The sequence below is a fragment of the Anarrhichthys ocellatus genome, unplaced genomic scaffold (assembly GCF_004355925.1).
Source record: "Anarrhichthys ocellatus isolate YVR2014 unplaced genomic scaffold, GSC_Weel_1.0 scaffold19, whole genome shotgun sequence".
Taxonomy (NCBI): domain Eukaryota; kingdom Metazoa; phylum Chordata; class Actinopteri; order Perciformes; family Anarhichadidae; genus Anarrhichthys; species Anarrhichthys ocellatus.
This window is the reverse complement of record NW_022280049.1, coordinates 6,989,832-7,016,501: the sequence shown is the minus strand read 5'-3', so window position 1 is coordinate 7,016,501 and position 26,670 is coordinate 6,989,832. Positions and strand designations below refer to the sequence as shown.

Here is a 26,670-nt window from a genome sequence, read left to right as displayed (position 1 = left end):
CTTCACTGCTGTCCTGCAGCTGAAACACAGCTACGGTTATTATTTGTTTCGTGTAAAAATGAAGCCAACACCTGTAGATACACTAACTGCCGAGAGTGGGAAAAAATTATGATACATGTGTATTTATGAAAAATTATTAAATTATAAAATAGCTAAAACTTTGTGATTCTGTCTAGGCCAGCAGACGGCCCACCACTGCTATATTTACATCATGTCCGTAACGTAGACTAACTTGTAAATTAATTTAGGTACCATACTTAATTCACATTACGTACGTAACGTAGATTAACTTGTAAATTAACATACTTACCATACTTCATTTACGTTACGAACGTAACGTAGATTAACTCGTTAGTTAATTTACGTACCATACCTAATGTAGGTTAACTTTCTCTACGTAGGTTTAGTTATGTAACAAACACACTTATTTATTTAGCCTACTTACCATGATAGTCTCCTAAACTTAACCAAGTCCTTCTGTTGCCTAAACCTAATCAAACTGAGACCGTCCCACAACTTTCACCACAAGTCTAAAACTGCGACCGCTACGTTCAGGTACGAGGATGTGTTGCCGTCCTGCCAGCAGTAGGATCGCTGATTTAAGCAACGCTCCTGTGTGTCGTATCAGAGGGCAGGAAGGAAACACCTTTGTGGAGGACCTGTGGCTAAATGTCCTTTGGTGGTGACGGGCCTTATTCCTTCTAAAATCCTGGTTACGGCCCTGGGTGGAGCCCTACACCACCCTGTGACCGAACGAAGAATCCCCGGAGCTCAGTGAGCGAGTGCACTTGTGTAGAATCTGAATAGGTGCAAAAAATAATTTAAAAAAAATCACCTTTTATGGATTGTGAGAGTTCTAACAGCACAATTCATCAGAGGTGATCACTAATGGTGAAATGACATGTCAAAGTGTGTGTAGGCCATGTCACTGACTGTACCATGTGGCTTCCTGCAGGATGAAGATGCCTTTAATTACATGTTATCTGTAGCATTTAAATCCTTTCTCAGCTGTTGGCAATGAAGTGTCACATTTATGGAGGGGGGGGGGGTAACAACAAGGTTTATTTTTTTATTATTTTTGTAAGCTCCGTGCAGTATAAATAGCTCTACTTGTTATGAAGGGAAAATGTTTGCAGTGAATATATCTCAGTGTGACTTGTCTTCTTCAGCCCTCTCCAGCGCGTGTGTGCTCGCTCTCTCTCTCTCTCTCTCTCTCTCTCTCTCTCCCCCCCTCCCTCCACCTCTGCCTGCCTGACTGTCAGCTCGCCTCGACCACGTAGCAGCTTCCTGGCAGCAGCCGCTTGTGTCTGCTCTCTCCCTCCTCTCTGACACACACACATAGTCAGTCAGCACCAGTAGCCCATGTAGAACCACGTAGCACCAGCTTTGGATTTTAACCACCAGCCCGAAGTGGCAATGGATCTCTTCGAATTCGACTTTTTCAGAGACTGGGAGCTCGAACAGCCATGGTAAGTCCTGTGTTATTCCTTTATTATTATTATCATTATTATTGTGCGTGTTTAATGTGGAATGTTTTTTTTAAAAGAGGGATGAACGGACATGGCATCTCCGCTTTTGTGGTGAAATAAAGGGTTAAATTGCATTTTTTTTTTTTTTGAGATGTAAAGGTAGCCAAAGTGAGTCCCGGAGAAATCGTGCAAACCGTCTTTCTTTGTCACCGTAAAGCTGCCGTTGAAACGGGAGGCTCACGCGTAGCCTGCGCACACACACACACACACACACACACACACGTGTACACACATGCATGCAAGCACGCGCCGGCTTTTATTTGTTTTTAACCGTCTCATATTGAGGAATGTTTGATTGTGATGCGAGCCCGCACCGGGTCAGCGTGACTGAGCGGTGACACGGTGAGCAGCGGTCATTTCGGCAGAGAGACGTCAGACGATGTGAGTGAACGTTAGGTAACAACGTAAGTTTTTGGACAGTTTGTCTGAGTTTATTACGTTCTGGTCCTTTAAAACAAAAAAACGAGTGCTGCTGAGAAAATGTGTCTGGTTAACGGAGTTCAGGTGAGTTTAGCCTCCACCTGCAGCACAGGTGTAGGTGGTGGGTGTGTTTGTTTGTTTTTAGGGGGGGGGTGCAGCAGTATGGAGGAGTCAAGTTGGGTCGTGATGATTTCTGGGATGTCAGTGGAACATTAATGTTACATGCGTGTTTGTTTGTGCGTCTTGTCGAACAATTAAGCAACTCAATGTATACATGCTACAAATGTCTTCTTCTCTTGAACGTAGCCCAGTTATTGTTTATGAAGTGTGAGGTGAGCGTTGAGCTACAGAGGTCTGTAGTGACCTGCAGGCTGAAGTAGAGATACTTCCTGGTTGAGCTTAACACCATTGGTTGGTACATTGATTGGTTGATTGCCGAAATGAATCAGCAACTTTATTCTCATAATCTAGGTTTATTAATTTTCCTTTTTTTTTTTTTAAATGGAAAAACACCTCACAATCTCTGGTTCCAGCCTCTCTAATGAGTTAAAGTGAATATCTTTGGGTTTCAGCTGGACAAAAAAACCCACAAACATCTGAAGACATCACCTTGGACTTGTGATGTTCATTATCCACTTTAATAATCATAATTTATTCATTTGTTTTTGAGCTAGGCTGATAAATGGCCCGGGCCAGAGTCTCCCCTTTATTTAGTTTGTCCACCAGAGAGCACTGACAGGTGTTTTTTTTCCACACATGTAACATCCTCTGCTAAGAACAAGTCTAAATTCACCTCACTATAATGTGTAAAGCTGCAGTCCCGATCCATGACGTACAGTAACGCCTTCCGTCCACAATCCTCGGTGAAGTGATTGTATATGCAGCAGAGGACTAGAACAAAGACTCACGTGGGGAGAAGTCTTGTTTGAGGCTTTTAAAACTAGGTTGGAGGGGGGGCCGCCAAGCTGGGACGAGTGGGAGACAACCGTGTTCCTCTGCGTGATTTGGAATCCGTTGCAACGTGGATCGGTCTAGAAATCCGACATTGTGAAAAGTAACATGTAGACCAGCTCCTCAGGCCGGACCCTGGTCGTACTGGCCAGCTCCCAGTTCAGGCTGCAGTTCTACAGAGAGCTTTTATCCAAAGCCATTTACTACAGCCAACCCCTGAAGTTAGTGGACGTCAGGGAAATTCTTTCTGGATGAATATAAAAATGAGGAAAAAGAACCAGCAATTTAGCATTAAAAACAATATGAGAGCATGTTTCATTCATATTTCTACATGCCGGATAAATATTCTGCTGGGTATGTTCTGAGCATATGAAGTCCCTTGATATTAAGAACGTTATTAGACGCGCTGTGCTGGATGAATCCTGTATTTTCGGGGCTTTCTAATAGTATGGAGGACCAGTGAGAGGAACAGTGTGTAACCTCCAGCCTCTCCACTCCCCCCGGGTATTGTAGTGGGAGAGCGGTGACTTGGCAACCGCGTTGCTGTTTGTGAATCCCGTGCTCCAGCAGGGACAAATGTGACACACACTGCTGTCCCTCAGCAGCCACACACGGAAAGGCCCCCCCGCCTCTCGAGCTCGGTACTTAACCCCCCGCTGCTGGAGTGGAGCTGCTCAGGGTTCCACAGTAAGCTCGGTGATGGGGGGGGTGGTGGTGGTGTCGACACATGACACACCGCCACCGTGTGCCACCGCTCCATCACGCCTCTGTGATGGGAAATTAACACACAGCTCGGAAAAGAAACCGGAGGAATGTGCCAGGAACAGCTGATTTTGAAAAAGACAACAATAAGCTGACGGGTTGTGTAGTGGAGAGGTGAGGCCTGATTCAGAGCTTCACCTGTAGACCACGGAGTGAATCTCTTTGACAGGCTCTGGTCTCATGCTTGTATTCAGTATTTCCTTTAGATGTCCTCGGCTGCTGAGGATGCTACAGAGGAAAGTCCACTTCCCGGGAAATGGTCGTTTGCTCAAAAGCTTGAAGCCACCTTTGTTAATGTAGGATTGGACGATATACATACTTATAAACTACTAACTACTTCAAATTGTTGAGATTCTGCACATAATGTTCATGCCATGGTTGTTTATTAGGACAGTGGGTCAGGAACCCTCCAAGGGGGTCACAAGATGATTAACAGAAAAACATATTTATATAAAAAGGTATAAAAAGGTGTAAAAGTCGGCAGGGCTTAAAGCAGGGGTTTTGTTTTTTCTTGCAAAGAGAACTTCGAGCACTACACTTGGTGGATTTCTGCTGTTGACTCGTAATGCCGGTGTGGTATCGCCGTATCGTAATCAGCACTGTGCACTGTTGGCCTTTTAAACGTGGTCGACTCGTACGAATCGGTTCATTTCAGGCATACTGAACCCGTTAACTAGCCAGATACCAATAACACAATACATTCAACTCTTCCTCCATGGTGTGGGCCAAAGAAAACATGCACGTTTTGAAATGCATTTGGTTGGGAATGGAGCATGATGTTTACTGCTCTTAACTGGTGTCTTTTACCAGCATCTCTGGAAAAGCGGCTTTGATGGAGCCGACGTCTAATAAATGTTAAAACGGACTCAAACATCCAAGATCATAAGGAGGCGAACACCTCGACTGTGGGATGCGAGAGAGAGAGAGATATTTTCAAATGGACCTATTTCTTTTTTCCTCCGATTTTTACAATGGGTCTTACCGGCATAAAAGCCGACGCACACCTTCAATAGGACCCATAAAAATCAGTCAGATTGGGAGTTAAAAGTCTGTCACTCGCCATTGATGTGCGGCTCCTGTTTGACAGTGGATTTTCCTTTTTTAAGGGGAATAAAAAAAAAAACCGAGAGAGAGAAAACAATCTTGAAGCTCCCCACATCTTTGTTAAATCTGAACGAATCCAACACCGTGGGCCTCCTCCTCCTCCTGAAGAAATACCCTTTCATCTCCACTCCTCTTTGTTGCTCTTTCTCCCTCCTCCTCCTCCTCCTCCCATCTCGCTCTCCTTGTTTCATTCTCTCGCCCGCAGATCTGAAAGCTCGGCATGATCGTGACGGGTTTGCGTTGAACGCGGTGTCCCCCTCGCTGTAATTGCCCATCATGTAGCCGGCTAATCATGGCGGCGGAATCTAGGGGGGGGGCCGCTTTGACTGTTAATTGACACTGATGGTGATTGGTTAAACCGTTTAAGTAGTTAATTAGGGAATTGATTACACATATCGTCGGCGTAGAGTTAGAAGATTCCAGCTGCGTGTTTTGGAGCTTAAAAGTTCACATCTGTGGGAAGGCACTTTGTGTGTCATTATAAATATTATCATTATTATGACTGGATCTCATTTGATTAATAAATTGTTTGATTTTTCTTTTTTTTAATGCAGCTTTAAAATGTAAAAAATTGGATTCAACATTTTTGCAGTTGCAGCCATAATGCTGTTTCCAGACCAGAAAACAAAAAAAGTCTACTTCTCCCGAATAGAGAAGATGGGGGTCTGCGAGGAGAAGTGGTGACAGAGTCAATTTACAGTCCATGTTCAGTTTCACAGTCCGTTATTCGATGTGCCCGTCGATCCTCCCGAGCTCTCAATCAGCTCAGTCACACGTGTGAGCTCAACGCGCACAGAAGTCAGTCGTCACACCAAAAATGTCCGTCCCTGCTTCACCATCGGGCCTCGGCTCGCCAAACCGGCTCTGCTCGATGATGCTTCACATCAACGGCAGCCCAGAGGCCGGCGAGAGGATGCTGTGTCTCGTCACGAAGCTGCCAAGAATTCACACTCAGACGCTCCAGAACCAGCAGCAGATAACACCCGAAGGATGCTTTCTATCGGTTAGGAAATCCTTTTCAGTGCCCTACTCGTGGGGACAATTATTCCCTCGGGCCTGTATAAAAGGAGCTGAGTCAGCAGGTGTGAAACCAGTGAGATCAGCTGGGGTCACTCTGGGAGGAAGCAGTTGCTGTCCGTGGTTCTGAAGTTGTTTTATTCTGAGAAAGAGAGCGGCGTGTCAGTTTTCAATTTAGTTTATTGTGCTTTTTTAAAAACTTCTAATTCCACATAAACAAAACACAAACTATGTCAATAACAACAAAATTAATTAAAATGTTCACCACGGAAACAAATCTTGCCAGCTGACAAAACATAGAGAAGCATCACAAAGGTTATAAGAGAACACAGTCCCAACCAAAAACAAATCAACAAATTTCACATTTCAAAAAGACTTAGGCAGAATGAAAAAGATCCAACCAGACAAACATCAGTAATTCGGAGTAGAGTTGCAAATAACAATTTGTTTTTTTCAATTAAACAGTAAAACATTTCCCAGAGCTCTCAATGACATCTTGCTTTGTCTGACCTACAATACACAACCAAAGTATCTTTTAGATAGATGCAACTCCTCATATCTAAGAACCCGGAACCAGGGATTGTTTTTGACATATTTGCGTGATAGATTACTTAAATGCTAAATTGATTATTCAAAATGTTGGAGGTTAGTTTTCTAGATTGATTAATCGATTACTTGACAAACGTTTCAGCACTAATAAGAAGATATCCAGCTGTAAAGACAGTCCACAGTGAACTTATTTAAGTGTGCATCCTTTTTTTTTCTTCTCTTATTTGTGGGGCTGAATGGGGTCGGGGGAGCAGTACATCATTTCGGTGAAATGTCTGGAGATGTTGCCATACCAATTCTTTCCTGAACCGATACAGATTCCAATACTTGAACTTGTGTATCAGCCAATATGATACTAGTATATTAATTTGTTTTTTAACACACTGGTATCTGATCATAACCCTCTATCTGTCGCTACGCAAGTTCAAGTACCGGTATCGGGAAGGAAAAAGAGGGATGGTAACATCTGTAGAAATTAGGTTGCACCCAAATGATGTGCAGGCACCAATATGAAAAAGTTACTGATCACCACAGTTGACATTTTTCACATTTCACAGGGTCATTTAAGCCGTTGTTAATACAAAACATATTGATTAGCGCAGCTTTAGGAAAGTGTTTCCAGATATTTAAAAAGGCGCCCGTTTCATGTGGATTTGATGTATTCCAGAAGTATTTATTCTCGCTGGGCCAAAGAGTAATTGTGCGGACGACTGCAGAGCGAGACTGAATTCTTCCTGCAAAAGGATATGTAACGTTATATACGAATGTGTCTTTCCAGCTGAAATACATTTTAACTAAGAACTAACAATGAGACAGAATCTCTAAATCAACTCGTTTTCTGTTTCTTTTAGGATCTAGGTCCAGTATCACCGCAACATGACAAAAGGTTGTAAACAATGACTTCAAGTACCACATCTGTGACATATTAGGAGAAAAAAACAAAAGGCGCCTCAATAGGAGATATGAAGAATGCTCTGCTACGATGACATACAGTCTGTGCATCCTAATGGATATCTTCAACATGGCGTAAACATTTACTGCTGACGGAGTCTTTTCCCACATCTTTTTACTGATCCCGAGTGGCGGGTATCCATCCAAACCCTAGAAGTAGAACAACTGAAACGGTGCTGTCAGTCAGCAAAGTAGCGCAGGAGATAAAACGCCTCAATTTCAAGAATCTTAAGAAGTCTTAATTAAAGAGATGAGCCTTTGAGCTAATTGTTCAGCAGACGATCCACTTACATTATCACATCTCACAAATACCGTTATCTTCCACGCTTTGGAGTCATTTCTGATAATTAATGTACACACATTGGTTGCAGCTGAACTAGAATAAAACAGAGGTCAACAGTTAAAACTTTATCATTGTGTTTAAACCCAGACCCTCATGTATGGCTGAGAGTCGGAGTGGAGACATTTCAAGGTTTGCACTTGCTCGCACAAAGAGGGAAGCCATCTGTTCACTTCTTTAAGTGTCTTATAAGAAAACAAAATGTCAACCATCTGGATGGGACATAAAGTCTTCAGCGGAACATTTATCTTTATCAGTGATATTTTGCCCATTAGAGATATGCAAGCACCCCCCTCCTCCCACGTTCACTTCACATTGAAGCCGTTGGCCTGAATGAGAACATATTTTTTTGACTCTAGAAAAACGGGGGAAAGGAAATATTGGCGCCCCTTAAAAGATGAGAAGAAATCAGTGATTATACAAAGAATCTCTTCATCAAAGTCATTCCTCCGCTCATCTGATCCAGGGGCTTTGCTCTTCTGGATGTTTCTTTTAATTTTTATAGCTTCATCAAAAATAATGGATGTTTTTAAAACTGACTCCTTAGAAGAAGATCTGATCCAGCAAAGAAGGTCTCTGTTAACTCACAAGCATCATTCTTTTGTTGCAGAGGAAGATACACGAGTAGGAAGGGGAGTGAAAGTATTAGTAATGTCTTCATGCTGGAAAAAAGGGTCACGATCCTGAACTGATTCAACTCACTAAACGCTAGAAATTGACCCATCTTCAAAACAACTTTTGGATATTTCACCATATTCATAGACAAAGTGAACAAAGTGCTTAGATTTTCTTTAACATTTCTTCAACAGATGTATCATTTCCTTGTATAAGTGATATTGAATAGCATCCCAAGTTAGTCTGTCTGACACCAACACAATTACAACATCATACCTCTTCCTTTGATCACACATTAATTCCTGATCCAAACTATATCAAGGAATAATTTATGCGAGACCCATTGTGTGTCGGAAATGTCCAGAAACATGCAGTCTGCCATCTGTCTCGTCCACGGTGGATTTCAATTCTGCAGCTTCTTCAGGGGTGTCGAAGGTCTTGGAGGCTTCATCAGCCATAATTTGCACCTCAGCAGGACACAGTAACGCAAGTTCTGTTCAATGCCATGTTCCCAGAGCCTCCACTTCACCTTGTGGAACGTTACGTGCCCTTTGTTGGAGAAATTATGAAATGTAATAATCACTGGCCAAGGGCAGAGAGTAGGGCAGGGTGTTAATAACTTGATTGGGTCACGCAACCGTTTGCTCCTTTAGGAATCGACACAACATGGGTATTGTGACCATGTTTGTAGTCTTTCAAAGTTTCAGGAAGACCTTCATTATTACTGATGTTCACGTTGGCATTGGCTGAGGTTATCACCATGCTTTCCCTAAATACATTTTGATTTGATAATTGCACATCCTCATTCCACTTCCTCCTGCATACCATGGATAGTGAGCCAAAAGGCCACAGGACAACATGCAATATGGCTGTTAACGAGAACAGCATTATCCCCAGAAGCCAATTATTGATTGACGTGGTTAAGAATTTTAATTCAATCCTGAAATAAATCAGCTCTTTAGGTAATTACTAAAAATGTCAAATCTCTAGCTACACCATCCCACTTCCTCCATCTATCATCATCAAAATAAAGAGTTCATTTTGCTTGTGTGTAATATCTTATAAAATTTAAATTAACTTAAATCAAATTTTAAACACAGGATGAAAATATAATTGAAAAAAAACAACATACGCACAGCAAATCACCATGACGAACATCAGATAAGACCCAACAGGCACTCAGGGGCTCAATGAGGTGCAATAAAAAGTCAGTCGTGAGTGCAGCTGAAGTACTTATACCGAGACAGTACGTCTCTCTGAGCTGCAATATCTTTATTGAAACAGACTGGTAGAGTCAGAAGCGAGTGTTCCCCGCATCAGAAGCCGCTTGAAACATTTCACACTGAAGCTGCCGGCTTACCGAACAAGCAGAAGTGGAGATTGTTGCACTGTGTTGGGATATTACTTCCAGTTAATGGTGTGTAAAAAAAAAAAACCCAACAGCCCTGTCAATAGATGTGACTAAAAGCCTTGTAACTACTAATTAGACTATAAAGCAGAATAGCGTACATAACTGTACCGGATGTTCCCCATGGGATCAGATCACTGTTGTAGCTGCTGTTCTAATATCGGCAGAGTTCCCCACCCTTTAATACCCACAATTATCTGTGTAGTTATTGCTCAAAAGACAACTTGCGGTGTTGTTTTTTTTCATCAGAGAATACACAGTGGAGCGATAAGTGGAGAGTGAGCGGTTTTTAGAGTTTTTGAAAGACAAAAATCATCAGAAATTGTAATATCCATCAGATATGCATCAGCTCAGCTGAAAATCGTTGGTCGTCGCAATATGAAGCGCACAGTAATGTGGAATGTGTATTTTCTTTTCTTTTTTGTTTATTTAGTAATGAATTGATTCAATTTGTAAACTGTTTGCCTCCGATAATATGAATGTATTTGCTGAGAATTGAATTATGGATGGGTCAAACTATTTACCGAAGAGCCTCCTTGAAATTAGATTCTCTAATTTGTTGTTAAAACCAATAAATAATTACATCAATTAGTTAATCAAGTATTTGTTTTCAGGAGTGTTGTTATGGAATTAGAATTAGTAATTAGTCAAATTAGTTAATGAAGTGCAGTGCTTGCCCTCTAGCAGAACTGTGTCATGATGATCTGATGTGATTCTCTGTGATAACACGGAGGTACGAGTTTCCTTCTGCCGCTCTCATCAAAATAATAAACTGCATAATCCAAATAATAATCACTCGCATTGTCTTCACGACGGCGTCTTTCAAAAACCAGTCTTAACCGCTGCACCTAATTAAAAAAACAAATTCTGTTGCATGCATATTAAAAAGTCGTGACTGGGTTCGGCATATCTGAAGGAGTGTGTGTGTGTGTGTGTGTGTGTGTTGGGAGGATTTAGAGAAAGAGAGAGCGAGAGTCTTGGCAGTCTTCACCAGGTAGCTTCTGCCCTCATGCCCCCAAGATACCAAGACAAAACACACACACACACACACACACACACCCCAGGCCCCCGAGGTTGGCAGAGCCATCTGCCAAGAGGAGCATGGTGCTGAGGAATGATAATGCTGCGCACAAACACACTCACACACTCTTTCTTTCTTCAACACACACACACCCTGCGTTGAACCGAGTGCTCCAGTAGTTTGCTCATCTCTGCTGTAGTTGCCGGTTGATATTGACTGTATATCTGTATTGTGAGTATTTTAAGGTGGCAGTAAGCCGACTTAATTCTTGCTTTACACGAACATATTGGACGCCAGTCTAGCTGTCTGTCGGAGGGATGTTTTAGCCCTCCGAACTTGGAACGTTTCAGCAGGTGTCCAACATGTGATTGCCCACCCGTGTCCTGCACATGTCCACTTTTGTAAACCTGCAGTCTGGAATAATAGTTGTATAATTTACAAATAGGTGCTTATGGTACGCCCCATGTTTCATCTAGCAAGCCTGTTGGCAGCGCGGCACACTCGGACCTGTGAAAAATCACGGCTAATTTACACACAGAGGTAGGCACCGCAGGCGTAGCTACAACCGAGGGCACTGAAGTCATGCCCTGCATGTTTGTGTCTGGGAATTATGTAGTTTTTAGCAACCTGGGCAGAATTAACACACTACCTACATGTTGGGATTATCACCCACTATCAAACTAAAGGGAATAGTGCCCCACAAAACACTTGTTCCTGGTAATTAAAACATTGAGGGTTAGGGTATGCATGGACGATATTGCCAAATATATTATCACAAAATGTTTTTTTTTAATTTAATGTCAATAATTATCACTATAATATATAATAAAATTGATAATAACAATGCCAAATTTACAACTTTTTTTGTGATCAAATTTGTATTGGTTGACATTTACATAGTGACATGGGATGAAATACCAAAATAAATGGTATGGTTTACAGTTCAAAGAGTATTCTCCTTAGGACAGAACCATAACAAAACCAGAAGGTTCATTATGGTTTCTAATATACAATTATTTATTATCAAAACAGGGCTGCAGAAGCTACTTTTGAGCATCCGCACCAGAGACTTCTGGTTAGCAATATGCTAACTCGAAATGGGGATAAAATAAATCAATTGTTCAGCTCTTCTCGACTTTCCAAATGTTATCGAACCAAATCGATCAATTTGAAACCAGTTTGCGGTGTGTTGTGACGCTCAGAACTATATATTTACTGCAGCAATAGTAGAGACTGAGTAGGCTACGGCAGAAGCAGGGGAATTGCTTTTCTAAGGATTGAAAAAATCAATTTCATCTTTATCGGCAGAGGGAAGATGAAATTTAAAATGCTGGAATAACAAAAATTATTTTCATCACTTTTTCTTGAGGTTAAGTTTCCTTTTCGTCTTGTATTGTTTTGTTTGTGCATCTTGTGAAATAATTCATCACTACTAAATTAGGGCTCTTTCAGTTTTCCATGTTTTTGAAATGTCAATGGATGATATTAGATTTGAGTTCTAAAATAATATTTTGTATCTTGTATATTATAGGCTGTTGGTAAAATTTCGCATTAACAATTACATTTTAACCATGCTCAGTCTGGGAGGATGGGGGGGGGGTGAAGAGAACGATACCCACATGAAGCTGATGCTGACTGGTTTCTGTCTGCAGGAAACGGCTAACGATATTTCTAGCTAGCTGGTTAGCTAGCACAGAACAGTAGCAGCGCAGCAGTATGTGCTGCTTTTGAACTGTGTGTGTTTAGCTGATTACCGGACCATTACATTAGAAAACTTAATTTCACATAAAGCTAATAACTATAATAATAACTACACTCAACAGTATTAAAGATTACCTTGGTATGTAGCCATAACGGACATTATCTTAAGGGTGTGTATTTCTCCCTCTCAGAGGGAGCATCCAGATACACGGTCAACAATCTCACATAAAAACAATACAGACACATTTGTAACAATGTGATACAAAATAAAAAGAGACACTTAACAGGGCTCTCGAAGCAGTAAAGTGTTTCAATGGAAACACTTTGGTCACATCAGAAGATCAAAACCCCCCTTTAAATGAAAGAGCATGGCTTTATGATTCGGTTTGTGTGTGTGTGACTGTGACACATTGGAGAGATAGAAAGAAAGACTCGAGAGCTAGTTAGCCTCACAAGACAGTAGATTAAACACGGAATTTCAAATTAAACAGGAATAATAAAACTGAATTTGAGAGCTGGGGAGACGTTGGGGGACGTGAGAGCGAGACAGAGACGGAGAGGGCTAATGACGTAGCTTATTCTAGCCGGGGCCAATTTACTGTGAGGTTTGGAAAGGTCATCTCCTACACGGAGGCCCGTCTGTGACAAATTACATTATTTACACCAGGTAGAAAGAGGCGGCGAGACCCGGAGAAGCGCGGAGAGTAAAAGCAGAGAGAGAGGGAGGCAGAGAGAGTCCGGGTTTGACTGTAATTGGTCTACAGTGTTAACACGAGAACCCTGAAGACATTTGCTAACACACCGCCTAATGATGCTCTTATCAAAGCACAACACCTGCATTTTTTTTTTTTTTTGCATGGGGCCGCTCTGTCCTTCGTGGCATGAAGAGATGTTTCACCGCAGCGTTTTGATGGTTTAATTTTTGAGCACAGGTATAGGACTTTACACTGCAAAGTCAGCCGCTTCGACGCGCTGCTGCGGGGACATTAAATTACTCGTTTTAATTGGGGAATTCACGATTTCCGACAATTACCTGCGGCGCTTAGGTACAAACAACTTTCACTGATTTCTATGGCACATTTTTAACTGGCTGCCAGTTTATCACAGCTTTATTATATTTACTGCAGGCAAGTCTTTTCAGGGAAGACCCCCATGTGGAGCTGAGGAAGTGGTGTGTCTTCCCCCCCTTAAGTTTGTCTTTAAGAGAAGAGATGGGTTGATGGTTGCATGAGCGGCACGGCGGGACAGACAAAGAAGAGAGCGCCACCTGCAGAATCTCAAACTCCACCAATGGAGAAACTGAAGAAAAAGACACACATGTGCTTTTTGATTGACAGGTGATGTTTGTAAAGTGCAGTGCAGAAGCTGTTTGACTGACAGGTGATCCATGGAAACTGACAAAGATGGAGAGAAAAAAAACCCCACATGAAACCCTAAAATGTGTGAGTCGCTGTAACCCCTTCAGTATGTTACATTGTATCATGTAGTGTAAGATGGTTATGTATTATCACTCACGACATAATAATAATTCCTTTTGTAATTTTTTTATTTTATAATTCCTGTTTTTTCACGTTTACTACGTGAAATGAAGACATTGCAGTGGTTCTTATTTCCCCTGAAGGAGAGGACCCAGCTCCCCAAAGAGCGGCTTAGCGTGTGCTTGTGTGTGTGTGTCTGCGGGTCCCTTGGGCTATTCAGAGAAGGGAAGTGCCAAAGGGATTTGGAGTTAAATGGTCTGGGACTTGGGAATGAACAGAAATATTAATATTTAGATTTAACTTTCTTAAAGGAAATGTCTAAAATGAATAAAGCATAATATTTGATTAACGCCCCACAGTAAGTCCACTTTCCACAAAAAAAATGCTAATAAATCTTATCTAAACAGTACATTTTAAAATGTCTCATGATGCTTTGTATGAAAAATTAGAGGATATGAGTATGATCGATTGCGCTAAAGAATTTTCAACAGATTTTCTATATTGCCTGTAAAAATTGTGATTATAGAAACTAGATTGTCCGGATCTTACACCTAATTTTATGCGCCAGTGTACAATTATTTAAAAAAAGTGTTAAATCAATAAAGCTGTTGACAGTAATTTATTCAAAAGAATATCTAAAAATCTGTTGCTAAATAACGGCCATCCTCTTTTTGAAACTTCAAAGGACGTTCTCGAGACAAAAAAATAAACTTGAGCCTTTTTATACAAGTCCAGATAAAGTTTTCAAATTATGACATTCAAAAGCTAGGCTATAGCTACAATTTGTATTCAACAATTAAATTTTACTACATTTTTTTTTTTTTTACTCAGTTTGGGAAAACAAAATGTGGAAAAAAGGAAACAGATACCCACATGGAGCAGCTAGCTTTTAACAATGCTTTGCTATTCTAGCTAGCTGGTTAGCTTAACCATATGCTATGTTACGTTTTGAACTGGCTGCCAGACTGTTCATTTCAGAAATTTCAGCTCATGTAAATGTATTACACTAAATAATAAAATATTCCGTGTAAATTACCCGTGTATGTAGCCATGTTGACGTATCGCTAACTAGCTTCTTCGTTAGCTAAAATGTCATCTTCCCATTTCAAAAGCGGTTTCCACCTCTCATTTTCCAGCAGGAAGAAAGACCATATCAGACCTTGCGACATAACTACTTAAGTATTATTCACCAAAGTTAATAAGAGTGGTGATAACTTTTCGCTCCATGCTGAAAGTTTATTATCAAAAGGATCCCAGTCCTCATTTTCTCCTCCACTGCTCCTCTGTCTCTGTCACTCCCGCTCCCCTCCAGGACATTTATTACCTCTTTATCAACGACTTTCATAATTACCCCGTGTCTCCCTCTGCCTTCTACTTCAGCGTCTCCCCTCTCCTTCCTCTTTCTGTTAACCTCTTCCTATCTCCCTCACCCCTCTTCCTCCCCTCTGCCTTCCTTCAGAGGCGCGCTAATACATTTGTTATCAACCTACTCCCTAATTAACATGCCCCCTCTCTCCGTCTGAGGCTCCCGTGTCTCTGTTGCTCTGTCGAGATGTCTTCTTCGCTCCACTCTTCTTTCATTCTGACTTCTTCCACATCTTTTCGCTATTTTTTTTTTGTTGAATAGATGAATTTCAGGACAGCTCCTCTTCCTCACTTCTGAGGCTCTATTATATACAGACAATTTGTCTGAAAGCCATCAGGACACAGCGATCTATTTTCTGTTTCAATGTGTGAGGTTGTGCAGCTCTGTCTCTCTTAGGTTCATCTTGCTTTGGCAGTGTATCGCTGTACGTTTCTGTGGTTTTTGTGTGTGTGTGTGTGTGGACCGGCCTAGCTGTAGTCACACTCGCAGCTGGACGAATCAATGTATCAATGCAGCAGTAAGCTCCGGGAAGAACTTCCCCTCTCTCCGGCAGAAACAGGAACCATCGTAACATCTCAGAACAATGGTTGAAGAAGTCTGTCGATTTCTGGACTATATAAGAATATATTTAATTGTAAAAGGTTGTTAGCGTCTGCATGACAATATTAAATGTCTGTCTTGGATTTGACAGGCTTAGGAGTAAATGTGTATACGGGTAGTCGCGCAGAACCGTTTTCATGGAGCGTGTTCCATGATGAACACAAAAACGGCGTCACACATGGTCATCAAGGGACTCACTGTCGGAGGGTTTTATAACACACATCCACTCCCTGCGAATTGGTTTGGGATGGCACTTAATATAGCGGACCCACCACCCAGGTAGGGAGCGGAAGCGGAAGTGGGTTAGGGTCGGGCATGAGGGGCCAGATTTGAAGTGGGCCTTGGCAGGCTCCCATGCTGCATGGGTTCATGGGGCTTCAGTGTGATAGCCATTAGTATTCGCTTTAAACGTTGACCTATAACATCTTCTCCTCTGTGGAATTTGCTCTTAAGGTCTTGCGTCTACCCTTGAAAAGGAAAGAAAATCTCATTTATTTTTGTACATTTGGCGTTAAGAAACAGCTTACAATGGGGAAGAAATAGTTGTAGAAGAATTGTTTTACACCTTTTTTACTTAATTGCTAAATGCAACAAATGTATTCATAGTGTTTTTTTTACTCTGAACACCTGTTCAGCATATAAAGAGCTGAAGGGAAGGGGATAAAAAAAAAAGGAAACATTGTTGTAAACACCCTTTTACAAAAATGATTTCCCATAAACCCTTGATTATCGCAGATAAAAAAAATTGTCTACAAATGTAGAGAATATCCTGCAGATGCCAATAGATTTATTTTGTCTCATGTCACAACGGGAAACCTCCTGGCCGCCCTGCATTGTTCCAAAATCATATTTCACGAGCACAAAGCAGTTTATGGGCACAACTTGAACTTCAATTCTGAATAATCCATTTGAGTAAAAAACTATTTCCACAGTGACAAAGTTGACGGTGCTCTCTCTCTCTCCTACATTATTTATTTGTATCCCAGATAAAAGGGCATTTTCTTTATAAATGTGAGTAATGCTGAGGACACTGCTGCTATGCACAGTAAAGAAGCAAAGACAACCTTAGATGAGCCTCATTAACCTGGAGATAGATGGCGGTGGTTTGGTGAGGCCAGACTGCAAGCTGTAAGCCCTCACTCTGCCCGTACAGCCAGTGGAGCAAATGGCTAAGAGGGACCTCAATCAATCCGCTAAGTGTGCATGTGCGTGAGTCTGGCTCGTGTTCAACCTTGTGCGTGTGTGTGCATTTGCATTATGTCTGTGTATGCGCATCTGTGACCATGCACAGGCTGTCTAAATGTGTATTGATCCTGAGGTGTTGTTTTGTGTATCTGATGGTCTGCTGCATTTTACTTTCATTAAGTTTGGATCGCACGCACAAATGATGACGGATGAAGTCAGCTGGAGCGTGATACATCAGCGGCATTGTTTTTTTTTCTAAAGTGGTCTCGGGACGTCTTCCAGCTCTGGGGAATTGGGCCCCGATGCGTTTTGGGTAGCGTGCGGACAATTCCGTTTTTCCAGTATTCATACGCTCACGCTCGCTCACACACACACACACACACACACACACACATGAGATACCAAGACGGGTCTGTGTCAATACTAGTACATACATTGAAGGCTGGAGATTCGATTGCTTCATCCTGAAGCACACACTCCCTGGACACACACGCACACACGTACACATTTGTGCGCTCAGCTGGTCCTACTGTTTGTGTTTACTGTTGCCCACATCTCCTCACTGGTGTTTCCTAGTTTACCTTTCAAATCATCTCTTTCATGTTCTCAATAATATTCCCCTCTCACATAGCTTGTAGTGTGTAATTCAATAGATGACTGGAGAAGAAATACGTATTTGTTTTGTTATGCCTTTACATGTTTCTATCCGTAAGATAGCTAGTGCACGTATGGCGTCTGTTCAAAAACCTGCCCGTTCAGAATGGGCCTGTTGCTTGGCCCCCGGTTGTGCTTCTTGCAGCTTTTTTTTCTCCTTTGGTCCTGAGCAACACACCCGCCATGACATGGTTGCGTCCCAATGCAATGTTAAGAGTACACGCATCACTCGGGTGCAAAAGCTCACAGGAACCTCCACGGAGAGCGACCTGTACCCAGCGGGCCTTTCAGCCTTCTAGCAGTTTAAGCAGTGTTGGAATCTTTTCGGTTTTGAGAGATTGTAACTATAATAATAAACTGTTACCATTACTATCACTATTACTAATACCATAAAAATGTAGAAACAGTATACAAGTATTGAAAGGGCCAGTGTAGGATTTAATTAAATTTATTGGCAAAAAATGGAAGCAATATTATGTTTAAGTATGTTTTCTACAGTGTATAATTACCTGAAAATAACAATAGTTATGTTTTCTCAAGCTTAAAATGGGGCGTTTATATCCACCTACAGGGCGGGTCCTCTTCATGGAGGACCCGCCTATGTTACACCTCCATGTTCCTACAGTAGTCTTCACGTTGGCCACCGTAGGTCTTCTTGGCACACGGGAAAAGCTTCAGTTGGTTGCACACTGGCCCTTTAAGTAGTTCACGTTCACACATACAGCGGTGGAGATTCTGGGCTCCGAGTGTTATTTTTAGCGCCGCCATTAGGCAAATAGGAGCGACATTTGTTTTGAAGTGTTTGCACATCATTAGATATGTGGTTGTACACAAATCTCCGAGCTCCCGGGGGGACGGTGTGTAAGAGCAGGAGGAGAATAATAAGGATAAGAAAACCTGAGCAAAAACAATCGAGTCTCAGACCCTGTGGGGCTTGAACCTCAAGAGAAGGAAAGAAAAAAACCGGGTCAAATTGTTAATGCTACTGCAAATAACAACACATAAAAAGCCTAATGTTCATACCACCTCCCACAAGTTTTCATATAAACACATATTACCCACCATCTCTCAATGCACTGTTAATGTGAATGTTAATGCAGTCCTTTCTCCTCCACCCTCTTCCCTTTTGTTCTTTTTATTCCTGCGTCTTATTCTTTTTCGTTAAGGTTTTCTTCTTCCGTCGCTCTTGTTTTCTCAGTATAATCACCATGTTATCAGAGTAAATCCTTCAGACTGAAGTCGTTTGGCTTCATGGGGATTTGTAACATTTTCCTCATTCATTTTATCATATCATGCTTTAGTTATTTTAGTCAGAGATACTGCTCTATTTCTTTCTATTTCTAGAGACTACAAGGAGATCTCTATAATGTTACACAGCGCTGTGCCGAGAATCCAGCCGTAATTACTTTCGGGAGATTTTTTTCTTTATCACCTTGTTCCAAAGTTATTAGCCCTCCCTAAAATACGGAGACTCGTATGCTTTTACTTAGGATCTCAGTTTTACACAGACAACGTACATTTTGTGTCATTGGTGCTCCATAGGTAATATTTTGACTAAGTAAGCACTTAGATAAATATTTCAACGGAAATCTAGGACCATATCATTGTGTGTATTTGTATTTTTAATACAATAAGATTGTTGCATTACAATCAGTTAACAAAGATGAGAAGATGCCACTGTTTGTACACTTCATATGAAGCTAGAGCCAGGAGACCGTTAGCTTAGCTTGGCATTAAGACAAAGGGGAAACAGCTAGCTTGGCTCTGTTCAAAGCTAACTGAATCCACCTACAAGCAACCCTTTAAGGTCAGTTAACACGTTCTATTTACTTTGTTATTAATTTGTACAAAAACTAAACTGTAAATATGTGTTAATGAATTCACTTTATGCTAAGCTAACAGTGTCTGGGTTCTAGCTTCACATATAATGTACCGACATGAGTGGTATCAATCTTCTCTCAGCAAGAAAGCGAACATATTTCCAAAGATTTTAATTAAGACCCTGCCTTAATAGTTAGTATATAGGAAATCGACTAACAAACTAAGATCAGCAAACTGATCTTTCAGTCTGACTTCACACTAGTGGGTGATTTTTATTTTCCCTTCCTCTCCTGGAGCCGGCTGTGTCAGTGTGTAACGCCACATCACCATGAGCCAGCCTGTGCCTGCGAAGGGATAACAACTGAAAAACAGATTCCAGGTCCCGTCTGACGTTTTCACACTGACAGAACACAAAGTCCTTGTCCGTCTGAATCTGCCGAAGAACGGAGGCTTCTCAAAACATTGTATCCCCGGTGTAGCGACCAGGTACGTGGGTGGCCTTGATGGTCTGCCATGCAGGGAGAAGTGACCTAGAAAACAGCGGCTGTCCTGTCAGGCCCTTTCCCCGGAGCCCCCAGGTACAGCTCCGCGAGACAGACAAAGGAAGACGGATGTTTACTGCTCCGAGACTCGTCATTTAAAGTGTTTGATGAGGTGGAGCGCATATCTGAGGCGCCGTGTTTCCACCTCAGCTCCTATTCACAGTTAATTCACATCTTCGAAGCTCATTATTTTTTGATTATTCTCTTCAGAAATGACTGTTTACTCAGTCTTTTTTCTTCGGGTTAATAAATAACATTTTGAGCGTCATACTGAGGTTACTGAGGCACTTGCCTGCTACACCTGGATTGCGTGGAAAAAGTCTAAACTCAGAAAGAGCTTATTGCACAATAGATTTAGATCATTTTAGTGATTTTTTAGTGACACTGCTTTTATTTTTCGTCGTAATTGTAATTGATGAAAGCGATTGTGGTGGGGCTTCGTCACAACACCAGATATCACCAATTCACCTCACACAACTCGTAAAGGAAAGAAAGCTTCGATCTGTCGGGGTCCAACTTGAAGGTCTGCCATGTTGACTGACGAAATCACAGGAAGACTTTAATCTGACAAAGTGATCATCTCGAAAATATTTTAAAGTATCTTCCTAGCATTAATTGCGAAATCCACAGAGCTAAATCTATGCCCCATTGGCAGCAGTTTATTAAGTATTCGTTCTTTGCTGTGATTGGGCAGGTCTCGGATCCCATCGGCTATCGCTCGAGGGCAAATGGCGATATATTTCTAGGGGTTCTGGTGTAGCCAGCGGATATCCGGGCCAAAGCTTCTTTGTGCTTCCCTGTGCTGCTCACTGTTCACACCCCGATCAGCAACTTGAGACGAGAGTTGAAGTTGAGAGACGACGTGTACAACCGGTACAGTAGCCAGTGACACAAGCTAATTCTAAACCGATAAAAAGCTAAATCATTGTCAGACGATAGCCGCTGGGTTCCCATATTTATTTAGGACTGTTGACCTGCGTTCAACCGAAGCCTGCTCGAACTTGATCGGTCGACACTACTTAAGACGGAAAACCAGAACGCTTCCGATATCTTGTCCTGTTGCCTACACATGAATGCAGAAATCTGTTTTCAGAGATTAGGCAGATCTTGAGTGATGATTTTTTGGGGCTCAGACAGAGATCTAAAGCAGGCACTGATGTACAACCTCAACACTAATTCAGTACAAAATGTAAAAGGCCTGTGGCACCGACCGTTGCAAACGTAGACAGCTGCAGCTCCTCAAGAAGAGCCTCTTTAGGCACCCTGAGAGGATCGGCTCGTCATTGCTCTTAAAAGTGAAGCCCGTGGCCGGTTATAGTGCTCAAGTACTTACACTCATCCACCTGCTCAATGGCCTGGCTTTCCTCTGTCAAATTTGATGGGAAGAGGTGTCGGGTTACACGGGGAAGTCTATAACCATTCCTGTTGTTTTGGATGCTCTCAGATCGAGGTGATTGCTTTTTCCGGCACGATGCAAAAGCACCGGCAGCACTCGGGAGGCTCTTAAATGCGCCCTGGATTATGGTCATCAGACTGTTTCAGATGGAACGTATCAGGGTCTTCACTCCTGCAGTCATCTGTATGCAAAGTAAACAGCACTGGTGATAATACAGAACCCTCGGGGCTTTTCCGCAGAGATAGATCTGATAGTGATACTGTGTGTAGAGTGTCCATTGAATCTGACCCGCTATTAGGAAAGGCGGAATTCTGAATGAGGGTTCGGGCTAAGCAGCTCCTGGCTCACGAGATGGCCTTGCACCGCAATTTGAGGGCTCTTGAGGAGTCAACAAACGCCACCCCGGCCCCGGCTTTGTGTGAATAAGCAGGGTGATACCTGTATCACATCTTACCTGTGAGCACACTGAAGTGGGTTCACAGAGCCACTGGCTTTGTGTCGTAGCCTCTCGAAGAAGGTCTTACTGGCTGAAGTTAGTGCCACCGGGCCGGATCGCTCTTCTCAGACATAAGATAAATGGCCGACGATTTCCATTCACCCGCAGTGAGTGATTAAAGTGCTCACACGAGATCTCTGACAGCTGTCGCTATCAGCTTTCCAGCAGCTTGCTGGTCAATGCCTGGGTGCTTCGTCGAGGCGTCTGTGTTTAAAAACGCTCTGCACTTTCTCTGTACGGACTGTGGTGTGTTGTTGTGGACATAAAAGCTAAAAGTTCACGGAAAAGGTCACTTCTTTCGATCCGTCTTATCGAAATGACAGCGGTTCTGCCACTTTGTAACAGCATCTCTTCCTTTTCCCAATGCTGTCACACGTACTCACTCTTCTGTTTTGAGCCTGCCCACCTGAAAACGGGAGGCTGTGCTTTCTACAAGGTTGGCTGAATTGGACACAAAGACCTTCAGTAACAATGAAACAGCGTCTTTGTATTCTGCTGTTGAGTAATAATTCGAACTAGGCTGCATTTGAGGTACTCACTACTGTGTATTTAAAGAGCATGCCCTATTGATATTGAATATAAATATGCCATGTGATACTCTTTTATCTAACCCAATATGTTCTAAGCCCAGAGAGGGCAATTAGTCAAAGTGAGACAAAAACACCACAGAAATAAGGATGACAGCAAAAAATATAATGCAAATCAAGCTGTGAGGCTGCTGTAATTATTGTTATTATTAATTAACAATGGATCAATTTACTGTGTGTAATGATCCATTGTGACGTCTTTCAGCTCTTTGTTTTGGTTCTGCGGCCTACAATTTTATGTTCCCTGCTGCTATCATCTCTGCTTCTCTTTTTGTTTTTGTCTCAAACATATCTTGGATAATCCAACTGTTCACCTGCCACCAAACGGCAAAGTTAGCAACTAGCTTGTGAATGTTTAGCAGCTAAAGACCCAGATATTCCCTCTGGAGTCGGAGGGGACCAAAACTGAGCTAAAAACACGAGTCCAAAATGATAGCTGAATGTGTAATTATGAAATAAATAAAGAAATAGCTTGATATCTACCAACTCTGAGTTAATGTGATGCCAAGATATATTGATTACGCAGCTACTGTTAACAAACACAGCATTATTGATTTGGACTTACTGCGATGACATTAGTCCACATGAATATTGCAATATTGATTTGCCATTTAAACAATAGATACAAAAGTCGTGCATCGATTCTGGCTCACGAAAGATGCACTAATTAAGTAAGTAAAATTAACATTAACCCACACACAGATATGGATTCAGAGTTACGGTAGGTCCAGTGACAATAAAGTCAGATGGTACGTGGTTAGTCAGACTGTGACACACACACACACACACTGCTGGCGTGTAGTGTGTGCGGTGGGGACGCTGCTATTGCAATTTCCCTCAATGAGAGACTGCTATTTCACATAGTTGGCATGCATGTAACGCGGCAGAATAGTGTGCAGCGATTACAGCCAAGACCAAATGGCTTGAGGTAGAATCTCTGTGGTACAGACACCGAGCAGCTGTTAACCCTTCATGTGCCGGGCCGGGATAATTGGCTGGAAAAGCCTTTGTCTGAGGCAGAGAGACAGAGAGAGAAAGAGAGAGAGGAAGGTGGTGGTGTGGAGGCATGTTTGCAGTGTGTGTGTGTGTGTGTGTGTGTGTGTGTGTGTGTGTGTGTGTGTGTGCGTGTGTGTGTCCTTGGGGGTCTCTCTCTATCCATCTTTCTCGCTCTCACTCTCTGGTCCGGAGCTTGTTACCATAGCAACATAGAAGAAGAGGTACTGCTGCCGGAGTCCCAAAAATTGTATTATCTTTTTCAGACACACACACACTCACACACACACACACATGCTGCTCCTTCGTCTGTCTTGCATACATACAAACTGGCAGGCAGTAGCGAGCGTGTGTGTGTGTGTGTTTTTATCTGTGTGTTTGTGTGTGTCCAGTACAGCTTGCTAATGCTGGCAGGCAAAAGCATACACACACACACACACACACACACACACAGAGGCACAGAGAAAGCGAGAGAGATTGGTTGAAGGAAAAGGAGGACAGCGGAGTGTTGCAGCAGAGTAGACGAGGTCATGTAAGAACAGCAGGATAGTTTGTTTACGCCACTGAAAGGGGCATAATAGGCTTTTACTCATTCATTATTTCTTGTGTTTTTTTGTAGTTGTCAGCCGATTGTACAACAGGTAGTTTTGGCTCTGCGAGGTCCAATAAAGCATGATTACCTGGCTTATGGCAGTTCTGCAGGGAGAACCATAAAGTACCACAAAGCACTCGGTGGCTTTACTTTGAGCTACTCTGTTCCGTCGCTGCAAGCGTGCCGGATATTTTATGATACCCGAGGGTAGCTTTTAGCCAATATTTGCACTCGAGCTGATATTGTGTGCCAATGTTCGGTATCTCAGAAATGTGGTCACTGTCATGCTGCTATATTTGTAGGATACAGTTTTATAATGAGACCTTGATTATATTTAGGGTGGACGTCTTTAAGTCGGTACAGCACCCACTGAGAATCAGCTTAGTGGGAAATGATTGGTATGGTGTTGGAAATTATGGAGGAGTTTAGGTATTGCAAGATTATCTAGATATTCAAACAAACAAACTATTTCCGATGTAAGTAATAGACACGCGTTTTATTTTTTGTCACTCAATAGTTTACTCTAAACTCTCTTTCTTGTTCTCATTTTTGATTCTCAATGAGTATGAGTAAGTATGTTTTCTTTAGCGTATAATCACATGAAAATAAGAATCTTTGTGTTTTCGTTAGCTTAGAATGAGCAGTTCATACCTACATTAGGAGCGGGTCCTCTTCACGGAGCCGGCCCGCCATGTTTCTACAGTAGCCCAGAATGGACAAACCAAACGCTGGCTCTAGAGTCAAGCCATTCACTTTTTTTCCCACATGTTCGCGGTGGTCATTGTTCTTCTTCCCGCTTGGCACACGGGAGAAGTTTCAGTTGGTTGAAATCTGCGACCTCACCGCTAGACGGCGCCAAATCTTACATACACACTGCACCTTTAAAGATTCTACAAGACTGCATGGCTTACAGAAAATAATGGACTGGACTGGATCATTCGGGAAGAATTTGAAAACCTTCCATAACAGCTGCCATGCTTCTATGTGGTTTTAAAATCAGAACTAAAGTCAAACGATGACCCAGCAAGTGCGTTTCTAGGTGTCTGATTCGAGGAGAGAACAGTTGTCTTTGTTCTGCCTGCTTGAAATGAAGTCTGTCTCAATTAAAGGCTCACTGAGCCCTACCGGACCACAATGACAGAAGCAATACCAGCCAATACGATGTGTTCGTGCTTACAACGACCACTCTGCAAACTTTTGCTGTGAACTCTTAAGTGTTTCCAGATTTTTCAGTATTTTTTTTCTCCTTTCTACTGAGCTACAGGCGACGTATGCGGCCACGTACACGCAAGTAAATGAGCTGAGATTAAAACGTGAGGATTACACAGCTGTCTTTTCCAATTAGATTGTCCGAATCACGTAATTCCTTGACATGCGAGGAAGCACGGGAAATGTCAACGGCGTGCGGTCGGCCGGTGCATTATGGCATTATGGAAGTGGTGGGGGGGGGGGGAGATCACAGCAGCATTGACAAGCATGTGACACCAGCGGTAATGTCTGAGACAGAGATCATAGGCGTGATAATGGCTGTGATTACATTAGCGGAGCTATTATGTTCTAGACGACAGGTCTCGTTAACATATAAACAGCCTTAAACACCGCGTTCACTGTGGCAATGAACACGGGCCCACACACACACACACACACACACACACACACACACACACACAGACGGACTAAAATGTATACATGCAGGGGTATAAGTGAAGGAGATTAAAGCAAGCAAGGATTATATGACACAGATATTAACAAACATAATGTCATTAGATACAGGGAGAGACACACACGTGTGTGTAGTGTGTACTGTGCATTCACACACATACACACACACACACACAAACAGACGCAAAGTTCATGACAACCTAATTTAAATTTGATTCCCACAAAATAACCTTTTTTTTTTCTTGTGAGTCATTTGCAGGAAATCGTGCACACACACACACACACACACACATGTTTGTGTTCCTGTGAATATGTGGATGCTCTCTAATCTTTCTCTGTCTCTTTCTGCCCTTATGATAAACTGCCTGTCTAACATTGTTTTCTTATCGCGCCTTGTGTGTGTGTGTGTGTGTGTGTTTTCATGCAGGCTTGTAGCATGGGTTTGCGCAACCATGTGCCACAAGTGTGCACGAGTGCATGAACACCTCGTAATAGGTGTTTCTGAGCGAGGCGGTGAGGGATGCCTTGCACGCGTGTGTGTGTGTGTGTGTGTGTGTGTGTGAGTGGGTGTGTGTGTGTGTGTGTGTGTGTGTGTGTGTTTGTTTTAGCCAGACTACGTCTCCGGAGCTCGGAGGCAAACATTAACGTCATCAGATACCTCTCTATTTGACTCCGTCTCTCTCTCTCTCTCTCTCTCCCCCCCTCTTTTGTCCTTCCTTTCTCTAACCTGTTATCTGATAATTCTCTGTATCTCTGTCTCTCCTCTCTCTGATTTCACAGAATACAGGATGCGCTTAAGTGTGTTTATTCATTATCTAATTAAGTCATTTACCAAGCTCTAATTCTTTCTCATCAGCTGATAGTCTGCAGATTAAGTATGGACGTGTGTGTGTGTGTGTGTGTGTGTGTGTGTGTGTGTGTGTGTGTGTG

General features: G+C 42.3%; 1 protein-coding gene across 1 annotated transcript in view; it reads left to right on the top strand.

Annotated features, from left to right (window-relative positions):
• Positions 1-1,244: 1,244 nt before the first annotated feature.
• Positions 1,245-26,670, top strand: part of LOC116389309 (AF4/FMR2 family member 3-like) — an 88,448-nt gene continuing 63,022 nt past the window's right edge. The window contains exon 1 of the mRNA XM_031857924.1: positions 1,245-1,469. Coding sequence (XP_031713784.1) covers positions 1,417-1,469 — 53 coding nt within the window. The 5' untranslated portion in view covers positions 1,245-1,416. The remainder of the gene's footprint in view (positions 1,470-26,670) is intronic.